The following is a 21,363-nucleotide window of genomic DNA, read 5'->3' as shown; positions in this document are numbered from 1 at the left end:
GTCCTGGAGTGGGCTGTCAGTGCCTGTCCTCCACCCCCCCTTGGAGTGCAGTGTGTGAGCCAGCCCTGAGCTCCAAAGCTCAGTGCGACCCATGCTTCATTCCTTTCCTTTTCAAATGTGTTGCACCCAAGCTATGCTCAGCAGCAGAACGCAATGGACGTCAAGGTAAGTGCCTGTTTTTAAATATTGGGAGGTGAAAGGTGCGGATGGCTCTCCCCGGCGCTGGCCACGCTTGGGGGGGGCCGCCTGCGCCACCCAGCCTCCCCCCTCCGGGGTGCTGCTGTGGTTCCCAGGCAGTGAGAGCGCCTGGGACCCCGCGGTCCCCCGGTTGTATGGGGGCATTGGGAAGCCTCCCCGAGGCGCTCCTGGATAGTGCTGTATAGCATGAACTAATTCCCGCAGGGCAAACCGCTTTGCGGCATTGGTTCAATGGACCCTGCATTAGTTGGCATGCGAAAGCAAATGCATATTTGCATGAGCATTGCCTCATGAATAGCCAATCAGGCCAAATTTGCTCAGCCAGTTGTGTCAGGTGTTCACTTGGTGTTTAATGCACACATTTAAATTCTCTGTGCAGCGATTTGTGAATTTCTTTCCCTTGGAGGCGGGTGGCGGATGGCTCATTCCAGGTAGTGTGAGTCCTGGAGTGGGCTGTCAGTGCCTGTCCTCCACCCCCCCTTGGAGTGCAGTGTGTGAGCCAGCCCTGAGCTCCAAAGCTCAGTGCGACCCATGCTTCATTCCTTTCCTTTTCAAATGTGTTGCACCCAAGCTATGCTCAGCAGCAGAACGCAATGGACGTCAAGGTAAGTGCCTGTTTTTAAATATTGGGAGGTGAAAGGTGCGGATGGCTCTCCCCGGCGCTGGCCACGCTTGGGGGGGGCCGCCTGCGCCACCCAGCCTCCCCCCTCCGGGGTGCTGCTGTGGTTCCCAGGCAGTGAGAGCGCCTGGGACCCCGCGGTCCCCCGGTTGTATGGGGGCATTGGGAAGCCTCCCCGAGGCGCTCCTGGATAGTGCTGTATAGCATGAACTAATTCCCGCAGGGCAAACCGCTTTGCGGCATTGGTTCAATGGACCCTGCATTAGTTGGCATGCGAAAGCAAATGCATATTTGCATGAGCATTGCCTCATGAATAGCCAATCAGGCCAAATTTGCTCAGCCAGTTGTGTCAGGTGTTCACTTGGTGTTTAATGCACACATTTAAATTCTCTGTGCAGCGATTTGTGAATTTCTTTCCCTTGGAGGCGGGTGGCGGATGGCTCATTCCAGGTAGTGTGAGTCCTGGAGTGGGCTGTCAGTGCCTGTCCTCCACCCCCCCTTGGAGTGCAGTGTGTGAGCCAGCCCTGAGCTCCAAAGCTCAGTGCGACCCATGCTTCATTCCTTTCCTTTTCAAATGTGTTGCACCCAAGCTATGCTCAGCAGCAGAACGCAATGGACGTCAAGGTAAGTGCCTGTTTTTAAATATTGGGAGGTGAAAGGTGCGGATGGCTCTCCCCGGCGCTGGCCACGCTTGGGGGGGGCCGCCTGCGCCACCCAGCCTCCCCCCTCCGGGGTGCTGCTGTGGTTCCCAGGCAGTGAGAGCGCCTGGGACCCCGCGGTCCCCCGGTTGTATGGGGGCATTGGGAAGCCTCCCCGAGGCGCTCCTGGATAGTGCTGTATAGCATGAACTAATTCCCGCAGGGCAAACCGCTTTGCGGCATTGGTTCAATGGACCCTGCATTAGTTGGCATGCGAAAGCAAATGCATATTTGCATGAGCATTGCCTCATGAATAGCCAATCAGGCCAAATTTGCTCAGCCAGTTGTGTCAGGTGTTCACTTGGTGTTTAATGCACACATTTAAATTCTCTGTGCAGCGATTTGTGAATTTCTTTCCCTTGGAGGCGGGTGGCGGATGGCTCATTCCAGGTAGTGTGAGTCCTGGAGTGGGCTGTCAGTGCCTGTCCTCCACCCCCCCTTGGAGTGCAGTGTGTGAGCCAGCCCTGAGCTCCAAAGCTCAGTGCGACCCATGCTTCATTCCTTTCCTTTTCAAATGTGTTGCACCCAAGCTATGCTCAGCAGCAGAACGCAATGGACGTCAAGGTAAGTGCCTGTTTTTAAATATTGGGAGGTGAAAGGTGCGGATGGCTCTCCCCGGCGCTGGCCACGCTTGGGGGGGGCCGCCTGCGCCACCCAGCCTCCCCCCTCCGGGGTGCTGCTGTGGTTCCCAGGCAGTGAGAGCGCCTGGGACCCCGCGGTCCCCCGGTTGTATGGGGGCATTGGGAAGCCTCCCCGAGGCGCTCCTGGATAGTGCTGTATAGCATGAACTAATTCCCGCAGGGCAAACCGCTTTGCGGCATTGGTTCAATGGACCCTGCATTAGTTGGCATGCGAAAGCAAATGCATATTTGCATGAGCATTGCCTCATGAATAGCCAATCAGGCCAAATTTGCTCAGCCAGTTGTGTCAGGTGTTCACTTGGTGTTTAATGCACACATTTAAATTCTCTGTGCAGCGATTAGTCCATCTTGAAATGGTGTTCTTTCATTCTTTCTGGTCTTTTTAAACACCTATATGTATTAAAAGATTTTCATTTTTCTCTAATTCTTAGTTACTTATTAGCAGAGAACAGCACGCCTTATAATGTCTTAAGTATTACATTTAGTTTCACCTGAAAAAGATGGTTTATCACAAAATAATAATAAAACAATAGCCTGTTCTTTATGAAAACTTGTGAGGACTTTAGGCTGGAATTCAGGAAGTAATCTGAATGTATTTCTGAGGAAAGCTACATATAAGGACTCTTTATAGACAAAGCCTAAATTTCTTCAGTCCTATGATCTGTTACTGCTTTAAGAAGGACAGTCTTCAAAGTCATGTATTTAATTTAATTTGTTCTAAATGCTCAAATGGCTCCTTTATTAATGCTTCTAGTACCCAACATAGGATCCAGGGACAGACTCCAGGCTGCAAATTTCCATTAATTGCCCTGAGAAATTGTTAAATAAGATGCTCTAATGATGAAAGAGAATCAAATAAGCCTATCAGTGCAGAAACATGAACTTCAATATTACATTTTAATCCTCTGTCCTAACTTGACTGTAAATATTTTAGAAAGTTTGGTACGGAGAGTTTAAGTACATATTGTTCCATCTGCTGATTTAGCTTGCAAAAAGCAGTCAAAATTCTTGAGATAATTAGCAGTGGTGATCGCTTTCCCAAATTCCATACAGATCAGCTTTTTTGAAAGACCCTTGTTAAAAAACATTTTTAATTCAATAGCTAAATTGTCAGTTTGAGATGAACCTGCAGTTGGAAAATCAGACCTGGACTTGAGATCATTGGTACTTAGACGCAACTAAGGTTCCGTGCTTCACAGATGTAAAAGTGGAGCAAACTTGGCTGTCTTTGGCCATTACAGGACTATTACGATCCTCATGTTTTGGTCCACAAAAATGTTACTTATCACTTTGACTAAGAATCTGAAAGGTGGGAATCATTTCCTAAAAATCCCTTTCCAAGGTACTGTTAACACATATGTGGTCTGTCTTCTGTGGGTTTAGAGAACAGGAAAGCGGCAGCTGTTAGTTTGTTCTGATCAATATCCCGTGTCTCCCATTTTTCATCTGAAGAAATATAAATTCCCATGTTCAATTCCCATTTTCCATTGGATTCTTAAGACTGAAAACCTCTGATACTGTATTTTGGCTGCATTTCAGATGAACCACTATTTGGGAAAGAATGGATGCTTCTGCCTAGACCTTCCCTGCTTGTTAATATAGAAACCATGTACCATCCTTCTCGTTTTTCTGAAGATGAGTTAACCAAGATGTTAACCAAAGTGCAAGCAGAAGCTAAATTTGGAAACAGCCCTGCTCAACACATCCTTTGGCATACCTGTATCCTCAAACAATATAGCACAAACTTTGAATAATTTAGAGCTTGCATATCCAGTTTTGGATATTTTGTCCATTTTTCTAATTATAAAAAGGGGAATGTAGGTTTAGAAGATTTGTGGATAAAGTGCTTTGGTTCCTCCTATTTAAATTAAATAAGTTCCACTATCATGGAATTATGAAAAGGAAAAGGTTCTCTTTCAATGACTTGTTCTACATACATCTCATCCTGAACCAGTAAGGGACCAGAATGTACCTGCTTAATTTCCAGTAGCTGGTATCACCTGAAGCAGTTTGTCTGTGCCTTGAAATAAAAGGTTACTTTTTCCCTTAGAAATAGATTTAGGTGCATCATCCTTCTGGGCATTTAAAGTGTACCAGAGTTGGATTAAACAAAACATTTTATACATACCTGGGGCTTCCTCCAGCCCCATACGCATGGATCGCTCCCACCCTGCCGTCCTCCAGTCTTCCCACAGCTCCGATACCGGGTCCCTGGACTTCGGTCAGTTGGAGCCAGTCTGACATAAGTGAAGTGCGCTGTTTGCGTATCTCTCCAGCAGCCGCTGGAAAGATATGTAGAGGGCGCACTTCTCCTGTGCAGACTGGCCTGACTGACGGAAGAGTGGGGACCCGGTATCGGAGCTGCGGGAAGACTGGAGGACGGCAGGGTGGGAGCGATCCATGCGTATAGGGCTGGAGGAAGCCCCAGGTATGTATAAAATGTTTTGTTTAATCCAGCTCTGACTCCCTTTAAGGAGAATTCTGATGGTTAGCACCAGCCTAAAATCTAAGGACTCCGGTGGTACGTGGTACATTAGGAGAGCTGGAAGGCCTCAGCTGATTAATAGATGGAACCATTAGTGGTTCTCTCAGGTATTTAAAGGAAACCATAGATGAACAGCAAAAAGGTTTTATACATACCTGGGGCTTCCTCCAGCCTCATACACTCTGATCGATCCCACGCCGCCGTCCTCCTCTGCCTGCAGCTACGAGAACCGGGACCCCACTGTTCCGTTGGAGCCAGTCTAAGCGTAAGGGAAGTGCGCTGTTTGCGTATTTCTGCAGCAGCCACTAAAGAGATACGTAGAGCGCGCACTTCTCCAGCGTAGCTGGCTCCGATGACGTTAGTGACGGGAGTCGGTTCTCGTAGATGCGGGCAGCGGCGTGGGATCGATCAGAGCGTATGGGGCTGGAGGAAGCCCCAGGTATGTATAAAAGCTTTTTCATTTTCCCGTCTAGGTTCATCTCTGGTTCCCTTTAAATGTATCGTTGATCTCAAACTGGAAAGTAGTTATTTCTTAAAGAAAATAACATTTTGTGACTGCTTTGTTAGTATAACCATAGAAAGAGTGGTTATAGATAGGATGACGACGACAAACTCCACATTGTCTGATTTATTTATTTTTGTGTCTTTTCAGAAGAATATTTATGGACAGTTACAGTATCCTGGAATAAAATAGAAAATAAAATAATGACACCCACTAGAATCAAGCGGCACATAAAAGGTACAGAGAAATGACCGTTGCATGGCACTGGAGGAAGAGCTTGGCTTTGGGAATTAAAACTGCATCCATTTTGGTGTCTAGCCATAGTGCACCTAGCTCAAATTTCTCTGGTTGTTACATATTTAAAAAAAAGTAATTCTGCTACCCAGACTTCATGTTCCACATGAACTTGGATGCCACTCTATAGGGATGATCCTGTGCACCCGAAGGCTGTTCTGAATGACTTGAAACAGAACATGAATTTCAATCACAGCAGTCCGGGGAGGGTGGGGAAGGAGAGGTTAACACCCCGTTAACTCACCCTTGACGCCACCTCCCTATGCTGCCCTCCATGCTGCGCGCCAGCTCTCAATGCTTCCTTCTTCACAGGAAGAATGAGGAAGTAGCTGGTAAGCTGGAAGACACCATGGAGAGAAGTGCACAGAAGTGGTGTCAAGGGAGAGTTAACCCCCTGTGCTGTGGTCGGCTGCGACTTAAAGGGAACCTGAAGCAAGTAAACTTATTTAAAATAAACACATGACGTAGCTGCAAATGAATATTACATACTAACCTCACCGTTAGATCCTCTGAGAAGCTCACCATTTTCTTCTTACAGTGATCCCTTCCAGTTTTGACAATATTTTGTCAGAACTGAAATACACCAGTTGCTGTCAGTTATCAGCAGTTGTCAGTTACAACTGAATGTGCAAGGTAATGTCCATGTTTCCCTATGGCTCAAGTGGATGATGTTACAGTTAAAAAGTGTGCTGACCAGGAAGCTGTTATGAGGTAATAGCCATTTTTAAAATGGAGGATGGAGAATTCCATTGATCACAGTGAACAAATGGGACACAGGAGAGCAGAAAGAGATTGAGGAGTAGACTACATAGGATGTAAGAATGACCTGTGTATGGTTATTTTGACTTTTTATTTTCAGTTCAGGTTCTCTTTAAATTTGTGTTCTGTTCCAAGTCATTTGGAACAGCGTTAGGATGCGGAACGCTCATCCCTACCTCTTTGCTTCCTCATAGGTCCTGCAAGCCAATCAGCATCGACTGGGAACCCAGAAGTGGCAGCACACGTCACTTCTGCCCACCACAAGTCAACCACAGAGCATGCCCCGATGCTAGTTCCACATTTAGTAGGCCAAAGGATGCACAAGGGTACAAAAAGGCAGTCACCGAACCCTCAGAAGCACCTATAGACACCAAGTGTAACATCTGGTCTGTTGACTAAGCATTTAGCTACAGATTTTAACCCTGCCTAAAGCCCTAATTCAGTCACATGTTGTGTCAGGGGGCACCAGCTAGTCTTTCTCTATGAACACAGAGTTGACCTGACTTACTTTCTCCCTGTGCTGCACAGAATGGTGAAGAGGAAGAAGGTGGGCAAGGTTGAGTGATAACTCCATGAAGAGGAATAATCTACCTACCTTGGTGCTGGCAGATCTATACTTTGTGCACAGAGTCATGTGATTCTTACAACCAATTAAAAAAAAGGGTAAGTGAACTACTGTAGCACTTTTACTCGAAGGATTTAGAGAATTCAGCAACTTCTCTTTATAAAATGATAATCTGCTTAATAATTAGTTTGTACAAAAATAAACAAACCTGAAAATGGTATACAGATTTAGTATAACATTAATTGATAAATATAAACTACCGCATCAATGATATTATTCCAATGGCCCTGGTTACAGATGTGAGAGCTATACACAGTTTGACAGTGTCACAGAAAGACAGTCATTAATTGCTGAAAGTCCCCTTGTAAAAGCACTGCATCAGCTCACTTTGTTGAGAGGTGAGGACAAGGGGATGTAAGGCAAGTGGAGGATGCTTGGTTTATTTTTGTCTCTTGTACGTCATGTCAGGTGACTGTACCACTCAACTCTCTGTGCTGCAGATAATTGTACCCATCTGGGGAAAACACAAGGGTGATCAGTGCAGCTCAAACATATAGAAGGGATATTTAGACTATATGGTTGTGATTAGCAAGAGTGACAGGAAGATAAAAGAAATGCCACTAATTGCTGCACTGGTAGTTACAGCTGTGCTTAATGTCATACAGTAATGAGTCATGAAAGATGAGAGATAGGTCAGACAAAAAAGGTCACCATGTGGAATAGAAAAGCAGAAAACTTCAGCTTTTTTAATAAAACTGGCCAATAATTAATGTAATGCTGAACAAACACCTGAAATCTGTTAAAGAAATCAAACTGCGGGAAACGACATGGTTTAAATATAATGGTAATGTTAATAGCCTCCTCTCTACAATTTATGCACATTCGTGGTGGCAGTGGCAACGAACGCCAAATTATGCAGTTGAGAAGAAACTTTCCATAAATTGGTCCCTCAGAAGATTCTGTAGCCCTTTACTCAACATACTGGCACCTACAAACAGTCAACACGGCCAAAGGGAACACGCACTACCATTCATGTAAAGACTGCAGGAATTAACTTACTAAATATTTGTTAGTGTCAAGTTAAAAATCAACATCCATTCAAAATGTAAAGGTGAAGCCACAAAATGCATACAGCTAGCTTTGCTTCTGAGTGCCTGAGGTCTTGCAAACCTCTACTTCATCTGAAAGTGCTGTAGTACGCATGACTGCTTCTACATAGTATTTTGCGTTCAGTAGATTCCAAAGGCAGGTAATTATACTCATGATGTCATCCTTGGAGATTTCTAACATCATGCCAACAACAATATCTTACTTATCCATTGCTCTTTTTTCTTAAAGGAAACCAGAGTTTCAAATAAAAGTTTTATAAATACCTGGGGCTTCCTCCAGCCCCATGCGGACAGATCGATCCCATGCTGCCGTCCTCAGTCCTCTGTATCGCCGGTACAAGGTACCGTAACTTCGGCCAGTTGCGGCCAGTCTGCGCTAGAGAAGTGTGTCCTTTACTTATCGCTCCGACAGTATTGTTGCAAATGGAAAGTCCATGCAGCAAATCAAAGAGGTTCAGTCTCACCGCTGCTGGTCCAAACTATATAACGATCTGCTGGACAAGATCTGTTAATAAGTATCTGGAAGGAAGGACTGTACATTTGTATCTACAGAAGGCAAGGTCAGGCCCCATCCATGGTGAAGTGACTTCATTTCACAAACACATCGGTCATGTCATTCTTCAGATTAGCCTAATGCCGTGCAAACAACAGTACAGTTGTTCAATGCAGCGTGGCGTAAGTAATGGAGGTGGGTGCAGGGGCACAGGTCAGACTGTTCACTATGGCTATTTAACATCATGAAGACGTGGAGTTTGGGCTCCAAGTAAGCATCCTTGTGGCATCAAAGGGCTGTGGTGAACAGAGCAACCTATGCCCCTGCACCCACCTCCTTTACTCATACCACGCTGCATTGAACAACTGTACTGTTGTTTTGCATGGGATTAAGCTAATCTGAATGATGATGCGAGAGTTGTGTTTGTGAAGTAAAGTGATTTCACCATGGATGGTGCCGGTTTGTACAAATGAAATCTGGAATAACAGCTCCAAATGGCTAGAACAAGATTCAAAAGGAAAATCACTATTTCAGCCGGAAGCCCACTTTGTGTCACATACAAATACAACAGTGAATACCTAAGCTTCAAATATAGGCATGTGCCAGCTGTATAACTTTTAGTATTTTGAGCCCCCATACATCAATTGTATGCATGGCCTGGAGCACTACCACACCACCAGCTTCTATCCTGGGTTGGCCTGGATGGTTTGTAACCTGTACCTTATGAATACTACATTTAAAGTAGACCAGATTTATCCATTACCGTTCTCTTTCCTCAGCCTGGAGATGAATTTCTTGGGAGGAATAACCCCCACTTTCTTCTTTTGTGTGGCAATGCTGTTGAACAGGTCTGCCAGACAAGTGAGTAAGCTTTCCTTCTTCCGTGGCTGGACCTTGTATGCCAGAACTTTTTCCCGAAACGGGCGACAAAAATAAAGTGCTTGTAAAACAGAGTTGCAGTAGCAGGTGTTGCCAAACTGAAAGACACAAAGATAAAGCAAAATCATTCTACGTTCAACCTAAATAATGGTCACCAAAGCAAAACTAAAATAAAAATATAACTATTTCAAACTCTACAAACGAGAAACTCCAGGCCGTTTACCTGGATTACTCAAGAAATCATAAGTAGAAGGAAGTGCCGTAAGGATAAGTTAGTGGTATTAAACTTAAATCTAAAAAGCCCCTGTATTGTGTTAAAGTAACAATATCAATACCCAAGTGTTCTAAAATGACAATGTACAAAAAATGTCTAAGTAGCTGTGTAAACATTTTCCTACTTTGCATGTTAACCCTCTGGGCGATACAATTATATCGCCCAGGAGGTGGCGCAGCACTATTTTTTAAATTTTTTTATTTTTTAAATCATGTAGCGAGCCCAGGGCTCGCTACATGATAGCCGCAGCGCAGCGGCATCCCCCCACCCACTCCGATCGCCTTCGGCGATCAGAGTAAGCAGGAAATCCCGTTCAGAACGGGATTTCCTGCTGGGCTTCCCTGGTCACCATGGCGACGGGGCGGGATGACGTCACCGACGTCATGGACGTCGTGACGTCATAGGGAGTTCCGATCCACCCCTCAGCGCTGCCTGGCACTGATTGGCCAGGCTGCGCAAGGGGTTGGGGAGGGGGGGGGGCCTGCGCGGAACGGCGGGTAGCGGCGGATCGGCGGCGATCGGAAGTTACACGCAGCTAGCAAAGTGCTAGCTGCGTGTAACAAAAAAAAAATTATGCAAATCGGCCCAGCGGGGCCTGAGAAATCCTCCTGCGCGACATACCCCGAGCTCAGCTCGGGATTATCGCTCAGGAGGTTAAATATCAGAGGCAAAAGCTTTAATTCGTTGCGTGTAGGATTTAGCTCTATTGGAACAAATAATTTGCAGAAGGTGTGTCTGCTTCAATGCACAGCTAGTGTTGCATGTCAGACTACAGAGTATTTTTCTCTGAAAGCAAAAAGTATGAAAAGCTGTAGTGTCAGGTTTCACAGACAATTACAAATGTTAATAAGTTACGTTTCCTCTGCTCTCTGCAGACAGTTCAGAGACACAGGCCGCAGCTGAGAGCTTACTCACACACAGGGTTAACAGATGAAGTGTGAGGGAATTCCCCCACCCCTCATGGTTCACTCTGCTGTCAGTTTTGGCGACAGTAAGGGCATGTTTCCCCTAGTGAAGGGATGCGACGCGGCTACACATCAGTTCTCCTCCCATTCGCGTCACTTCCGCATCGTATAGGAGGAGACAGCGGGAGGATGCGGCCGTGCAAGAATCTGATCGGTCCGCACCACTCCGCATAACCAGCACGCAATGGAAGCTGTTTCATTGCTGTGCACTGAATACAGTACAGCCATGGTGCGGTACGTCTATGTAGCCGCATCGCACTGCGTGTAATGGAAACGGGCCCTAAAGTGTGAAAGGAATTTGATAACAGTAAACAAAGATATAAGCATTCAAATGTATACACCACTACCTAGCAGCACGTCCCAAACAATTGTTATCTCAACTGAAAAAAACATGTTAATAGTGTTCATTTAAAGGGTAACTGAAGCAAGAGGGATATGGAGATTGCTAAATTTATTTTCTTTTAAGCAATACCAATTGCCAGGCTATCCTGCTGATCCTTTGCGTCTAATAGTTTTAACCATTGACCTTGAACAAGCATACAGCATATCAGGTGTTTCTGGCATTATTGATCTGACAAGATTAGGTGCATGCTTGTTTCTAGTGTTATTCACACACTGCTGCAGCCAAATATTAATCAGGGCTGCCAGGCAACTGGTGTTGTTATAGGAAATTAGAGGAAATAAATATGAAAGCCTCCATATACCTCTGACTTCAGTTGTCCTTTAATTAAAGAAAAATCTATAAGATCTTGCCTTATGCCTGGTACACACGATGAGATTTTCTGGCATATTTACTGTGAGATAGATTATTTCTAACATACCCAATCTTATTACCAGTGCTGCTCAAATCCGATCCGGATGCTACTCTGCTAGTAGCTATCCGGATTTCTCCCAGTAATGCATTGCGGCCTGGGCGGGGGGTTTAATCTTACCTATCATGACGTCTTCTTCGTCCGTCCCTCGTCGCCTCCCACGATGCGCTCCAATCCGTCGTCACGTGACTGAAAATACTTTCTCCTTCCGGGTTGAAGGAGGAAGTGTATAGTCATGTGACGCCGGATTGGAGCGCATCGTGGGAGGCGCCGAGGGATGGACGAAGAAGACGTCATGATAGGTAAGATTAAACCCCCCGCCCAGGCCGCAATGCATTACTGGGAGAAATCCGGATAGCTACTATCCGAGTAGCATCCGGATCGGATTTGAGCAGCACTGTTTATTTCTGATTGTTTTTCCCAATCGATTTTTGCATACACTTCTATGGAAAATCGATCGGAAATCAGACTGAACATGTTGGAAATAATCGATCTGGCAGTGAATCTGCCAGCAAATCTCATACTGCACATTTTACAGTATCATAGTTAGTTTTTCGCCTTTGCTGAATAAGACGTTATCTTAATTGTGCTGCAGATAAAATATAATTACAGTCACTGCTTCAAGCAGGGCCACCCTGATAAAAAAAAAAAATCTTCCAGAAGTTAAGGTAGCCATACACTTATAGATTCAGATTCAACCATCAGATAGATTTTTGTCAGATGCCAGTCAAGTAGATTCTGACAGGAATGTATCTGATGTGTGCCACACACTAGGAACAGATTTCCAATAGATTCCAGAATTAAATCTATTGGAAATCTATCTAAATGCATTATTGGACCATTAGATTAAATGCAACTCTATGGGCCATGGATCTGCTACAAGCAGCAGATCGATCTAGATTTTCCATCCTGTCAGCTAGATCAAATCCATCGAAATTGGCCGCAAATCGATTGATCGCTGAAATCGACCAGTGTATGCAGGAATGCTCCTGCTTTGTAGTTTAAATCACAAATCATCACAAATAGGCTCCTTCCTCCCTGCAGCAACTATGATTATATCTTATCAGCAGCACAATTAAGATAACACTATCTTTGGCAAAGGCATACAATAACCGGTGTAAAAAATACAGTAGAAAATGTTATTTACATTTGAACACTCAAAAAAGTGATTGTAATGCTGGGAACACACAGGTAGATTCTGGCGCTATATTCTGCGCCTTATCTTCCGCTGGTTTTTCTTATCTTTTTTTCCAAGAGACAACAGAAACCAGGCTAAGCAACTGATGGCCCGTCTCACGCTGAAGAATGTTGATGTTCATGAATCTATCACCATGACCACGCCGACCAGCAATGGTGTATATGGTAGGGTAGCAAAGAGAAAACCACTGCTATTCCCAAAAATATGGTGTGATTGTAAGTACCAATAAAATCAAAGCTCTTAAATTGTTTCTCTTTTTGTTATTTTGTTCCTAGTGCTCTTCTGTAAGTCAGACTTGCTTAGTCAGGGAAGAGTGATGCTTTTTTCCTGAAACCGCAATCTCTCTTTGATCATGTAAAAAATATGTAATATTTGTCTCCATTTCCTTTTATATAGAGAATAAACTATGGTATATTAGATTTTCAGAGTTTACTGATAATTTTACGCTGCATCAGGGCTCGTTTCCACTGTAGCGGTGCGGAATCGCCTGAATTCCACCACGGACGAAATCGCAAGTGGATTCCCGCGATTTCGCATGGCTAGGAAGCAGGCGAATTTAACCATGTCACTGCCTGTGCAAAGTTCTATACCCTTACATGCGAAATCGCGGGGAAAACCGCATGACAAAGCTGCATGCGATTTCCCTATTAAAAGCATTGCGGGCGATTCGCCCGCATTCCTGCCGCACGCGAAATCTGACAGCTCTGCCGTGCAGATTTTCCCCGCACACCAAAACGCACCCGCACGACGCACAAGTGGAAACAATCCCTCCCTCTTGTATTGCCTATGCGAATCCGCATGCAGTGCCTGCATGCGGATTCGCTACAGTGGAAACGAGCCCTAACTGAGAAACCCGTTGGATCTATTGTCTGGGAACTTTGGGTATGAAAAAAAAGGGAACATACATTACACATCCAGCTGCAGTGCTGGTTCATGTCAATGACTCTCTCCAGTTTATATACCAGGCATTTGGCATGGATCCCGGAGATGAAAAGGAGAGATGAGCAGGTAAAATATATGGCGACAGAGATCTAACTCACAAGCAGTCCCACTGTTTGGAGGAAACTGGTACAAGATAGGTTGCACACGTCAGCATGCTAATCTGGTAGCTGGAGACAAACGTTTGCATGTCAGCCACAACACTTGTCAAGTTTAAAAAATATTCCTATCAGTGCTTGTGCATAAAAGAACTCGCTATTCTTAGAAGTGCTTCCTGCCTTCCTATGTCTTCACAGTTGTCTGAGCACAAATGCTGGATTGAATGCTCTACACAAACATCCACAATTCCTGTTACAAAGAGCTCCTTCATTTTACAGAGGTTATCTGACTTGTGATTGACTTCAGCACTCAATAACTAATTATAATATATACATATATAGACAAGTCACCCTTCCAGCTTGACTCAAGCTAGAACGCTTTACACAGGAAGAGTTGGCAAGACTATCTGTTGCAGATGAAGTCTCACTGAGAGCTACAGGAGTCATTTGTTTGCAGTGTCTCTACAAGCTGTGCAACAAAACAATAGGTTAGGGATTTGGACATTTTTTGTTCATGCCATTTTCACTTCTGTTATAACTTTAAATATTCTGTTAAATGAAAACTCTAAAGGGGCCCATACACTCAGCAGATTTTCTGGCCGACCGATCGATCAAACGTTTGCAAATCGGTTGGCCAATCGACCGATCGATGGCCGATTTCGATCGATTTCGATGGATTTCCATCGAACTGGCAGGGTGGAAAATTTAGGTCGATCTGATGAGATTGCTTATCAGTTTGCATTGGCCTTAACCTCTTGACGACCAGCTAACGCCGATTGGCGTAAATTGGTCGTCTGCAAGTTTCCATGGTTTCCATGTCCGTTCACGGAGGCTGTCTCCGTGAACAGCCGGAGAGCCGCCGATCGCGGCTCGCCGGCAAAATGTAAACAGGCGGGGAAGAAATCCCCGCTGTTTACATCATACGGCGCTGCTGCGCAGCAGCGCCATAAGGCAGATCGGCGATCCCCGGCCTCTGATTGGCCGGGGATCGCCGTCATTTGATAGGCTGAAGCCAATCCTTCAATGCGCAGGACAGAAATCCGTCCTGCGCAGCTCAGAGGGGAAGGGAGAGGGACGAAGCCCTGAAAACGCTGCGGAGGGGGGCTTTGAAGAGCCCCCCCCGCAAAGCGCAGAGAGCCGGCGGCGATCAGACCCCCCCAGCAGGACATCCCCCTAGTGGGGAAAAAAGGGGGTAAGTCTGATCGCCCTGGCTAAAACCTGATCTGTGCTGCGGGCTGGAGAGCCTGCGCAGCACAGATCAGCCAGAAAGCCACTGGTCGGCAAGTGGTTAATGGAAATCTGATGGCAAAAAAATGCCATCAGATCGAATTTCAATAGATTTCAAACTAAAATCTATTGGAATTCTATCCTGGTAAAAAATGTTCTAAAAACATTAAAAAAAAATAGATCATTAGATGCATTTCTTATCTATCTGCTGCCAATCTGACGAGTGTATGGGCACCTTAAGGCCCCTTTCAAACTGGGATGTTTTTGTTGCATTGCCTTTTTCAATACACTTCTGTGTAAATTCGTATTTCCACCATAGGAAGTGAGCGCTAAAGAGCCTATTTTAGGCTCTCATTAGAATATCTGAATCCCATTACCGCGCATTAGCGCAGGTATCTAGGGAGGCTTGTTTTGGCAATGCGACCATCCCATCGCACCACATGAAAAATGCCAGTTCGTAGTGTGAAACTGGCCTAAAGCAAAGGATGATTTTTGTTAAATATGAAATAAAAACAGGTGGCAATTACTATTGTTCGTCTGAGTTATTCCAGGTAAAGTCACAATTTTTTTTTTAACAACAAAAAGTATGTATTTACCATTTTGAATGTTTGTGTATGTTTAACCTCTTCCCAACCACAGTTTTTTTTCCCTTAAAAACCATAAAAACCAAATTTCCACATCACGCTCCTCCCATTCATTCGCCAATAACTTTTCCGCCACAAATTAGGCTTTCTTTGGGTGATACTTTTTGCTAAGAATTATTTTATTTTATATGCATTTTAAAGGAAATAATAAGATCAATAATAATAATTTCAGTTTTCAGCCATTATAGTTTTAAAATAAAATGTGTTTTGATAGATAAAACCCACACATTTTATTTGCCCACTTGTCCCGGTTATTACATTTAAATTGTGTCTCTAGTACAATGTATGGCGATATTTTATCTGGAAATAAAGGTTTTTTTTGTGATTTTTAATACTAACCCAATAATTACGAGCCTTTATTTGCAAAAACACATTATTAAAAAGTCCAATGGTAATAAATGGTAATTATTTATGTATTTGGTGACTTTTTTTTATACAAGGATTTTGTTAACTATAGGGTAAGGGTGTAAGGTGTTAAAAGTAATAAAAAAAATGTATAAACGTGTGTGTGTGTGTGTGTGTGTGTGTGTGTGTGTGTGTGTGTGTGTGTGTGTGTGTGTGTGTGTGTGTGTGTGTGTGTGTGTGTGTGTGTGTGTGTGTGTGTGTGTGTGTGTGTGTTTACTTTTTGGCCACAAGATGGTGCGACACTTAATTTTGTCAAGTACTGTAAACAGTACACAGAAGTACTCCGGTCCTCCAATGACCTTCACCTTACCACCCCACTCATTTCCCACTCCCGTGCGCGCCTGCAGGATTTCTCAAGACCTTCCCCCACCCTCTGCAACGCCTTTCCACCGCCCATCAGCCTTGCTCCCTCCTTCAACACATTCAAGCAAGCCCTCAAAACCCACCTCTTTAAGATGGCCTACCCACCCCCTACCACACAGTAACTCTCTACTGAAAATGTATTTCACAGCCCTACCTAGTGTTTGCACCCCCCCCCCCTTCCCTTAGATTGTATGCCTCTGGCAGGGTCCTCCCTTCCCTATAGTGTAATCTACAGGATTGTGTGCTTCTTTCCTATGACAGCCTGTACTTGCATTACTGGGCCTACCTAACCAGCCCATAGCCGTATGATCATGTATCTTGTACCATTTGCCTTGTATAACTTTGTTCTATGTTGTATAACCTTGTTATGTCTGTTAACCTTGTATCATTGTATATATTTATTGTCCAGCGCTGCGTAAAATGTTGGCACTTTATAAATACAATAAATAATAATAAAAAGTAGTAAGTGTAACTCTTTGAAAAAGCCGTAGGGTGAAACATGTTAAAGTATCATATTGCAGCACTATGTAAATAGCACTTTACACCTCTATGTATATTCTCCAGTTTGTATATACTGCACAGGGTGTATTATACTTAAAAGGTAGCTCTGAATTCAGGCTAATACCGCCATTGTAGGAGCATACCTATTTACACACTGTTCGGTTTGAGCAAGTCTTTATGTGACCCTTATGTGGAATAGCTACACCACACCATGTTTGTTACATAAAGTATAGGTCCCTAACTACATTATTGTAAAACTTGCTGAGGAGTGACTTACTATATGTACCTCTCACTCTTTGAGAAATATATCTCTTTTATGTGCAAGTAATATACCTTGCGTTTTTTTGGTACCTGTAGGGCTTGTCCTTTGGACTAAGTGTTTGATTCATTTCCTGGTACAATATTCTTGGTTAGTGTTTGTTTGAAACTGATGTTGGCCATGCTGGAAGTGATGCTGGGCTGGCTACCCTGGCTAGAGGCATATGGAGCGCAGCATTTAGGGTGCGTTTAGAGCCGCATCGGTCAGCGTGTTTCACTCACCTACAGGCTCCACTGATGTGTCCTTCACACTTAGCTCCAGTTGGCTTTCAGTTGCAACTGAAGCAAGACTTTAAAGAGAATCTGTATTGTTAAAATCGCACAAAAGTAAACATACCAGTGCATTAGGGGACATCTCCTATTACCCTCTGTCACAATTTTGCCGCTCCCCGCCGCATTAAAAGTGGTTAAAAACAGTTTTAAAAAGTTTGTTTATAAACAAACAAAATGGCCACCAAAACAGGAAGTAGGTTGATGTACAGTATGTCCACACATAGAAAATACATCCATACACAAGCAGGCTGTATACAGCCTTCCTTTTGAATCTCAAGAGATCATTTGTGTGTTTCTTTCCCCCTGCATCTCTCATGCACTGAAGTTTCAGGCTGCTCTTTTCTTCCTGCAAACAGCTTTGCCCCTGTCTGTAATTCCTCACTATGTGAAAGCCCAGCCAGCTCAGAGGACGATTTATCCAGCTTGTAAAAGATAAGAGAGAAGCTGCTCTAATCTAAATAACACACAGGCAGTGTGCAGAGAGGGGCCTGGAAGGGGGAGTTCATAGCAGAACCACAACACTGAAGAACTTGGCAGCCTTCCAGACACAGGCCTGACAAGTCTGACAAGAGAGAGATAAGTTGATTTATTACAGAGACTGTAATAGTATAAAGTGCTGCAGTAAGCCAGAACACATTAGAATAGCTTTTGGAACTTGTAGGATGATAAAAAACAGGATGCAATTTTTGTTACGGAGTCTCTTTAAAGGGAACTATGCACAAATTTCTAAAAACTTCTTAAACTAACCTCCCCTGGGGGTTTTGGTAATTGTGTGAGCGTTCAGACGTGCAGCAGGAATTTACTTTCCTACAAGGGCTGTTTAGTCACTTCCCATCTATATGGAGGCCTTGATTTTCTATGCTGCTGTGCCACAGGTTTATGCAGTGAGGTCCATGAGATGTAGCCACCTCAATGAACTACATCTCTCAGCATGCATTGTGCACTGCAGTGGCCAGTGACACAGGAAGTCACCACAGGAACTTCAAAGGATACAGAACATGGAGGCTTCCATATGGATGGGGAAAGAATACAGAGAAGTCTCCCATAGATAATATATAGTAAATATATGCTACCCCCGCAAAAAAAAAAAAAAAAAAAATCAAGAAGGTTTCCACACTTAGGAGAACCCATGTGCTCATTATACTTTAATGAACTTTCAGCCTGTAATGTGAGTTTTCTTGATGTATGCAAAAGGTGGTAGAATTTTGGAGTGAAAGATTGGCAGCAAGAGGAGTATAGGATAAAGGAGGTAGATTATTAATGAAGTGCTGAATATTTACAGTGGCAATTTTCCCATCGTCTGTCTTCACTTCAGAAGGTGCAAAAGATTCCAATCTTCAGAAATTCCCACAAAGGCTTAATATTATTATCTGACATAATGGACATTGGGTGTTGCTGTTCACGGATACCTTGGCCAATAAATGAAATCCTCCAGAACAGGGGGAATAGGTATGTGTGGCGGGCTCTCCTCATGACTCCTCCCCCCCCCCCATTTTCGTGCCCTGACCCCCCTACGCTAACTTCCTGGTTGGAAGGGTTGGTGAAGGCTGCACACATGCTGCCTGGCGTTGTGCGTCCCCGATTGCACGCCTGCGTCCAGAAGCACTCTGAGCAAGCGCACTACATAGTTGTGACGTAGTGCGCATGTGCAGAGCGCCCACGCTATCAAGAACGTGTGTTGCTGAGCAGCGGATGCACAGTCTTCACCGACCCTCCCAACCGGGAAATAGCTTTGGATGGTCGGTGCACGAAAACAGAGGGAGACGGACGAGAACAGGGGGGGGCGGTGGGTATGAGGAGAGCTTACCGCACATGCCTGCTCCCCCCCTTATGGATTTCTTTTCTGGGCTAAGGTATCCTTGAAAGGCACCCAGCTTCATACAAATGTTCACAAAGTTAGCCTTCATTACAATTAGCAGTGCCTTTGGAGACATTTTTATATTGAAATATAAGACCATAACAAAAGAACCACACCAGGTGAGCCTGTAATCATTTCTTGAAATTCTAGAACACTGCTCACTATTATCTAGTGGCTTCAATAGTTCAGATGAGGTGAAGGTATACTCAGAAACATTTATAAATGGGATAGCATTTACTGCAAGCACCAGAAAGTCTAGCTTAGGCTGGGTAAGACGTCATCTCTGCACATAAGCAAAGGCCATCTCCATACTCCACAAACATAATTGCATCACCACAGCACAATACGACTCAGATTGATGGCAAGTCTTCAAGTTACTTATCTAAAGGTGTGGATGGTTAAATGTTAAAGAGGTTTGAACAGAATTTTATATCAATGGTGGTTTTCCTGGTTTGGCATAGAAAGCCTTTCTATGCTCCTGCATAGAAAGACTTTCTATGCTCCTTGAGAGAGATCCAGTTTTCTTCTCTGTAAAAAAGTGCACTTCAGTTTCCACAGATGAGTGTCTGGAGATGCTAGAAGACTACAGACAGCCCTCTTATGTTCTTATGTTGGACACTCTACACCACAGGTGTCGAACTCCAGGCCTGGAGGGCCAGTTCCATGCCAGTGTTTAGGATTGACTGAGAAAGAGAGGAATAGGTTCTACCTGATTACCACACCTTTCCTGATTCAGACCCATCAATTAATTTGAGCTGTGTCAAAAATGTGTGAGAACCTCGGCCCTCGAAGGACCGGTTTGACATCCCTACTCTACACTCATAAGTACATTGTACAAAATAAAATGTTCAGCCAAAACAATTATATCTATGCCCCTTCAGCCTCCATCTTAGCTCTAGGAGTGTAAATATATAAGTATTCCGCCAAGTTCAGCCACACCGAGTGCCTGTAATGAATGATCAGGGGCATCAGTGAGATGCCATAGCCATTGATAAAATTAAAGTAAAAACACATACATAACACTTAATGTATTTCTATGTAATTATGTGTAATTTTACCTTTATCCACAAGATGCCCCCACACTTTACTTCTGTGTGTACTGTGAACATTACACAGGAATAAAGTGTGGGGACATCTTGTGGACAAAAAGTAAGATTACACAGTTCATGATGAACTATAGCGGGAGAATTGTAATAGTCTCTGCCACAGAGCATAGAGTTGCAATAGCCGAGTTGTGAAATAATCTGGGCATGCACCAGCAGTTTAGTAGTGTCCTGTGTTAGAAAACGGCAAATGCGAGATGTTTTTTAGGTGGAGCCGACAAGAGGAGGATAGTTTGATAGTTTGTGTGTGGTTTGAATGAGAGGCTCCAGTCCAGTATTGAACCTAGGCAGCGAACCTACGGGACAGGCGTTATTAAAGTGCCATCAACAGGAATAGAGATGTCAGGCAGGGGCGTTGAACTGTGAGGTGGAAAGATTATCATTTCAGTCTAGTCCATATTGAGTTTTAGAAAACGGGAAGACATGAAGGAGGAGATTGCATTTAGACATTCAGGGACACAAGCAGTTAAGAGTATCCAAGTCAGGAGCTGAAAGGTAGATTTGGGTATCGTCAGCGTATAGGTTCTATTGGAAGCCCAAGGAACTGATGAGCTGACTAAGACAATAGTTATTAACCTTATCTACTCCTTCCTCTGCCCAACAGTTACCAAAATAAGACACTTAAAAAGTAAAACAGAATACATATATTGCTCCCTTAGGGACTCAACTTTTTTTTTTTTTTACATGTATGTCATGAGGGTAGATTACTGATATTTTTGCAAATAAGGGCTTGTAATTAGTGATAAAGTATAAACAGACAAAGGAAAAGATACTCCTTTATTTCCAAATAAAGCACTGTCAGCATACATTGTGCTAGGGACATAATTGAACAACTTTAGCCTGCATGACGTATCTCCTACGTCCAAATATGCAAGCTGGACGTAGGAGCTACGTCCATGAAAAAAAACGGAGCCGTCGCGGTTCACAGGGCCGGAACCGGGTAGCCCGTTAGCCCGGAGATCAATGCATGGGAAAGCAGTTCCCATTCATTGATTTAAGTCCTTTAAAATGATTGCTGGCCTCTATGGAGAAGCAGCGATTGTTCTGTTACACATCCCCTCTTCACTTCCTGTAAGTACGCTTACAGGAAGCAAAAAGCAAATAGTAAAACTACATCTACATACATTTTTATTAAAATGGATA

General features: G+C 44.1%; 1 protein-coding gene and 1 long non-coding RNA gene across 2 annotated transcripts in view; one reads left to right on the top strand and one right to left on the bottom strand.

Moving 5' to 3' along the window:
* Window positions 1-21,363, bottom strand: part of LOC137527133 (ubiquitin carboxyl-terminal hydrolase 12-like) — a 156,443-nt gene that overhangs the window by 75,726 nt on the left and 59,354 nt on the right. The window contains exon 3 of the mRNA XM_068247564.1: window positions 9,127-9,340. Within this exon, the coding sequence (XP_068103665.1) occupies window positions 9,127-9,340 (214 nt within the window). The remainder of the gene's footprint in view (window positions 1-9,126; window positions 9,341-21,363) is intronic.
* LOC137527135 (uncharacterized) lies at window positions 6,395-12,736 on the top strand. The gene is made up of 2 exons (XR_011023135.1): window positions 6,395-6,859; window positions 12,549-12,736. It is a non-coding gene; the product is annotated as an uncharacterized lncRNA (long non-coding RNA).

This window comes from Hyperolius riggenbachi, chromosome 8 (assembly GCF_040937935.1).
Source record: "Hyperolius riggenbachi isolate aHypRig1 chromosome 8, aHypRig1.pri, whole genome shotgun sequence".
NCBI lineage: Eukaryota > Metazoa > Chordata > Amphibia > Anura > Hyperoliidae > Hyperolius > Hyperolius riggenbachi.
Note: the sequence above shows the minus strand (reverse complement) of the source record. Positions and strands in the feature narration are given on the sequence as shown.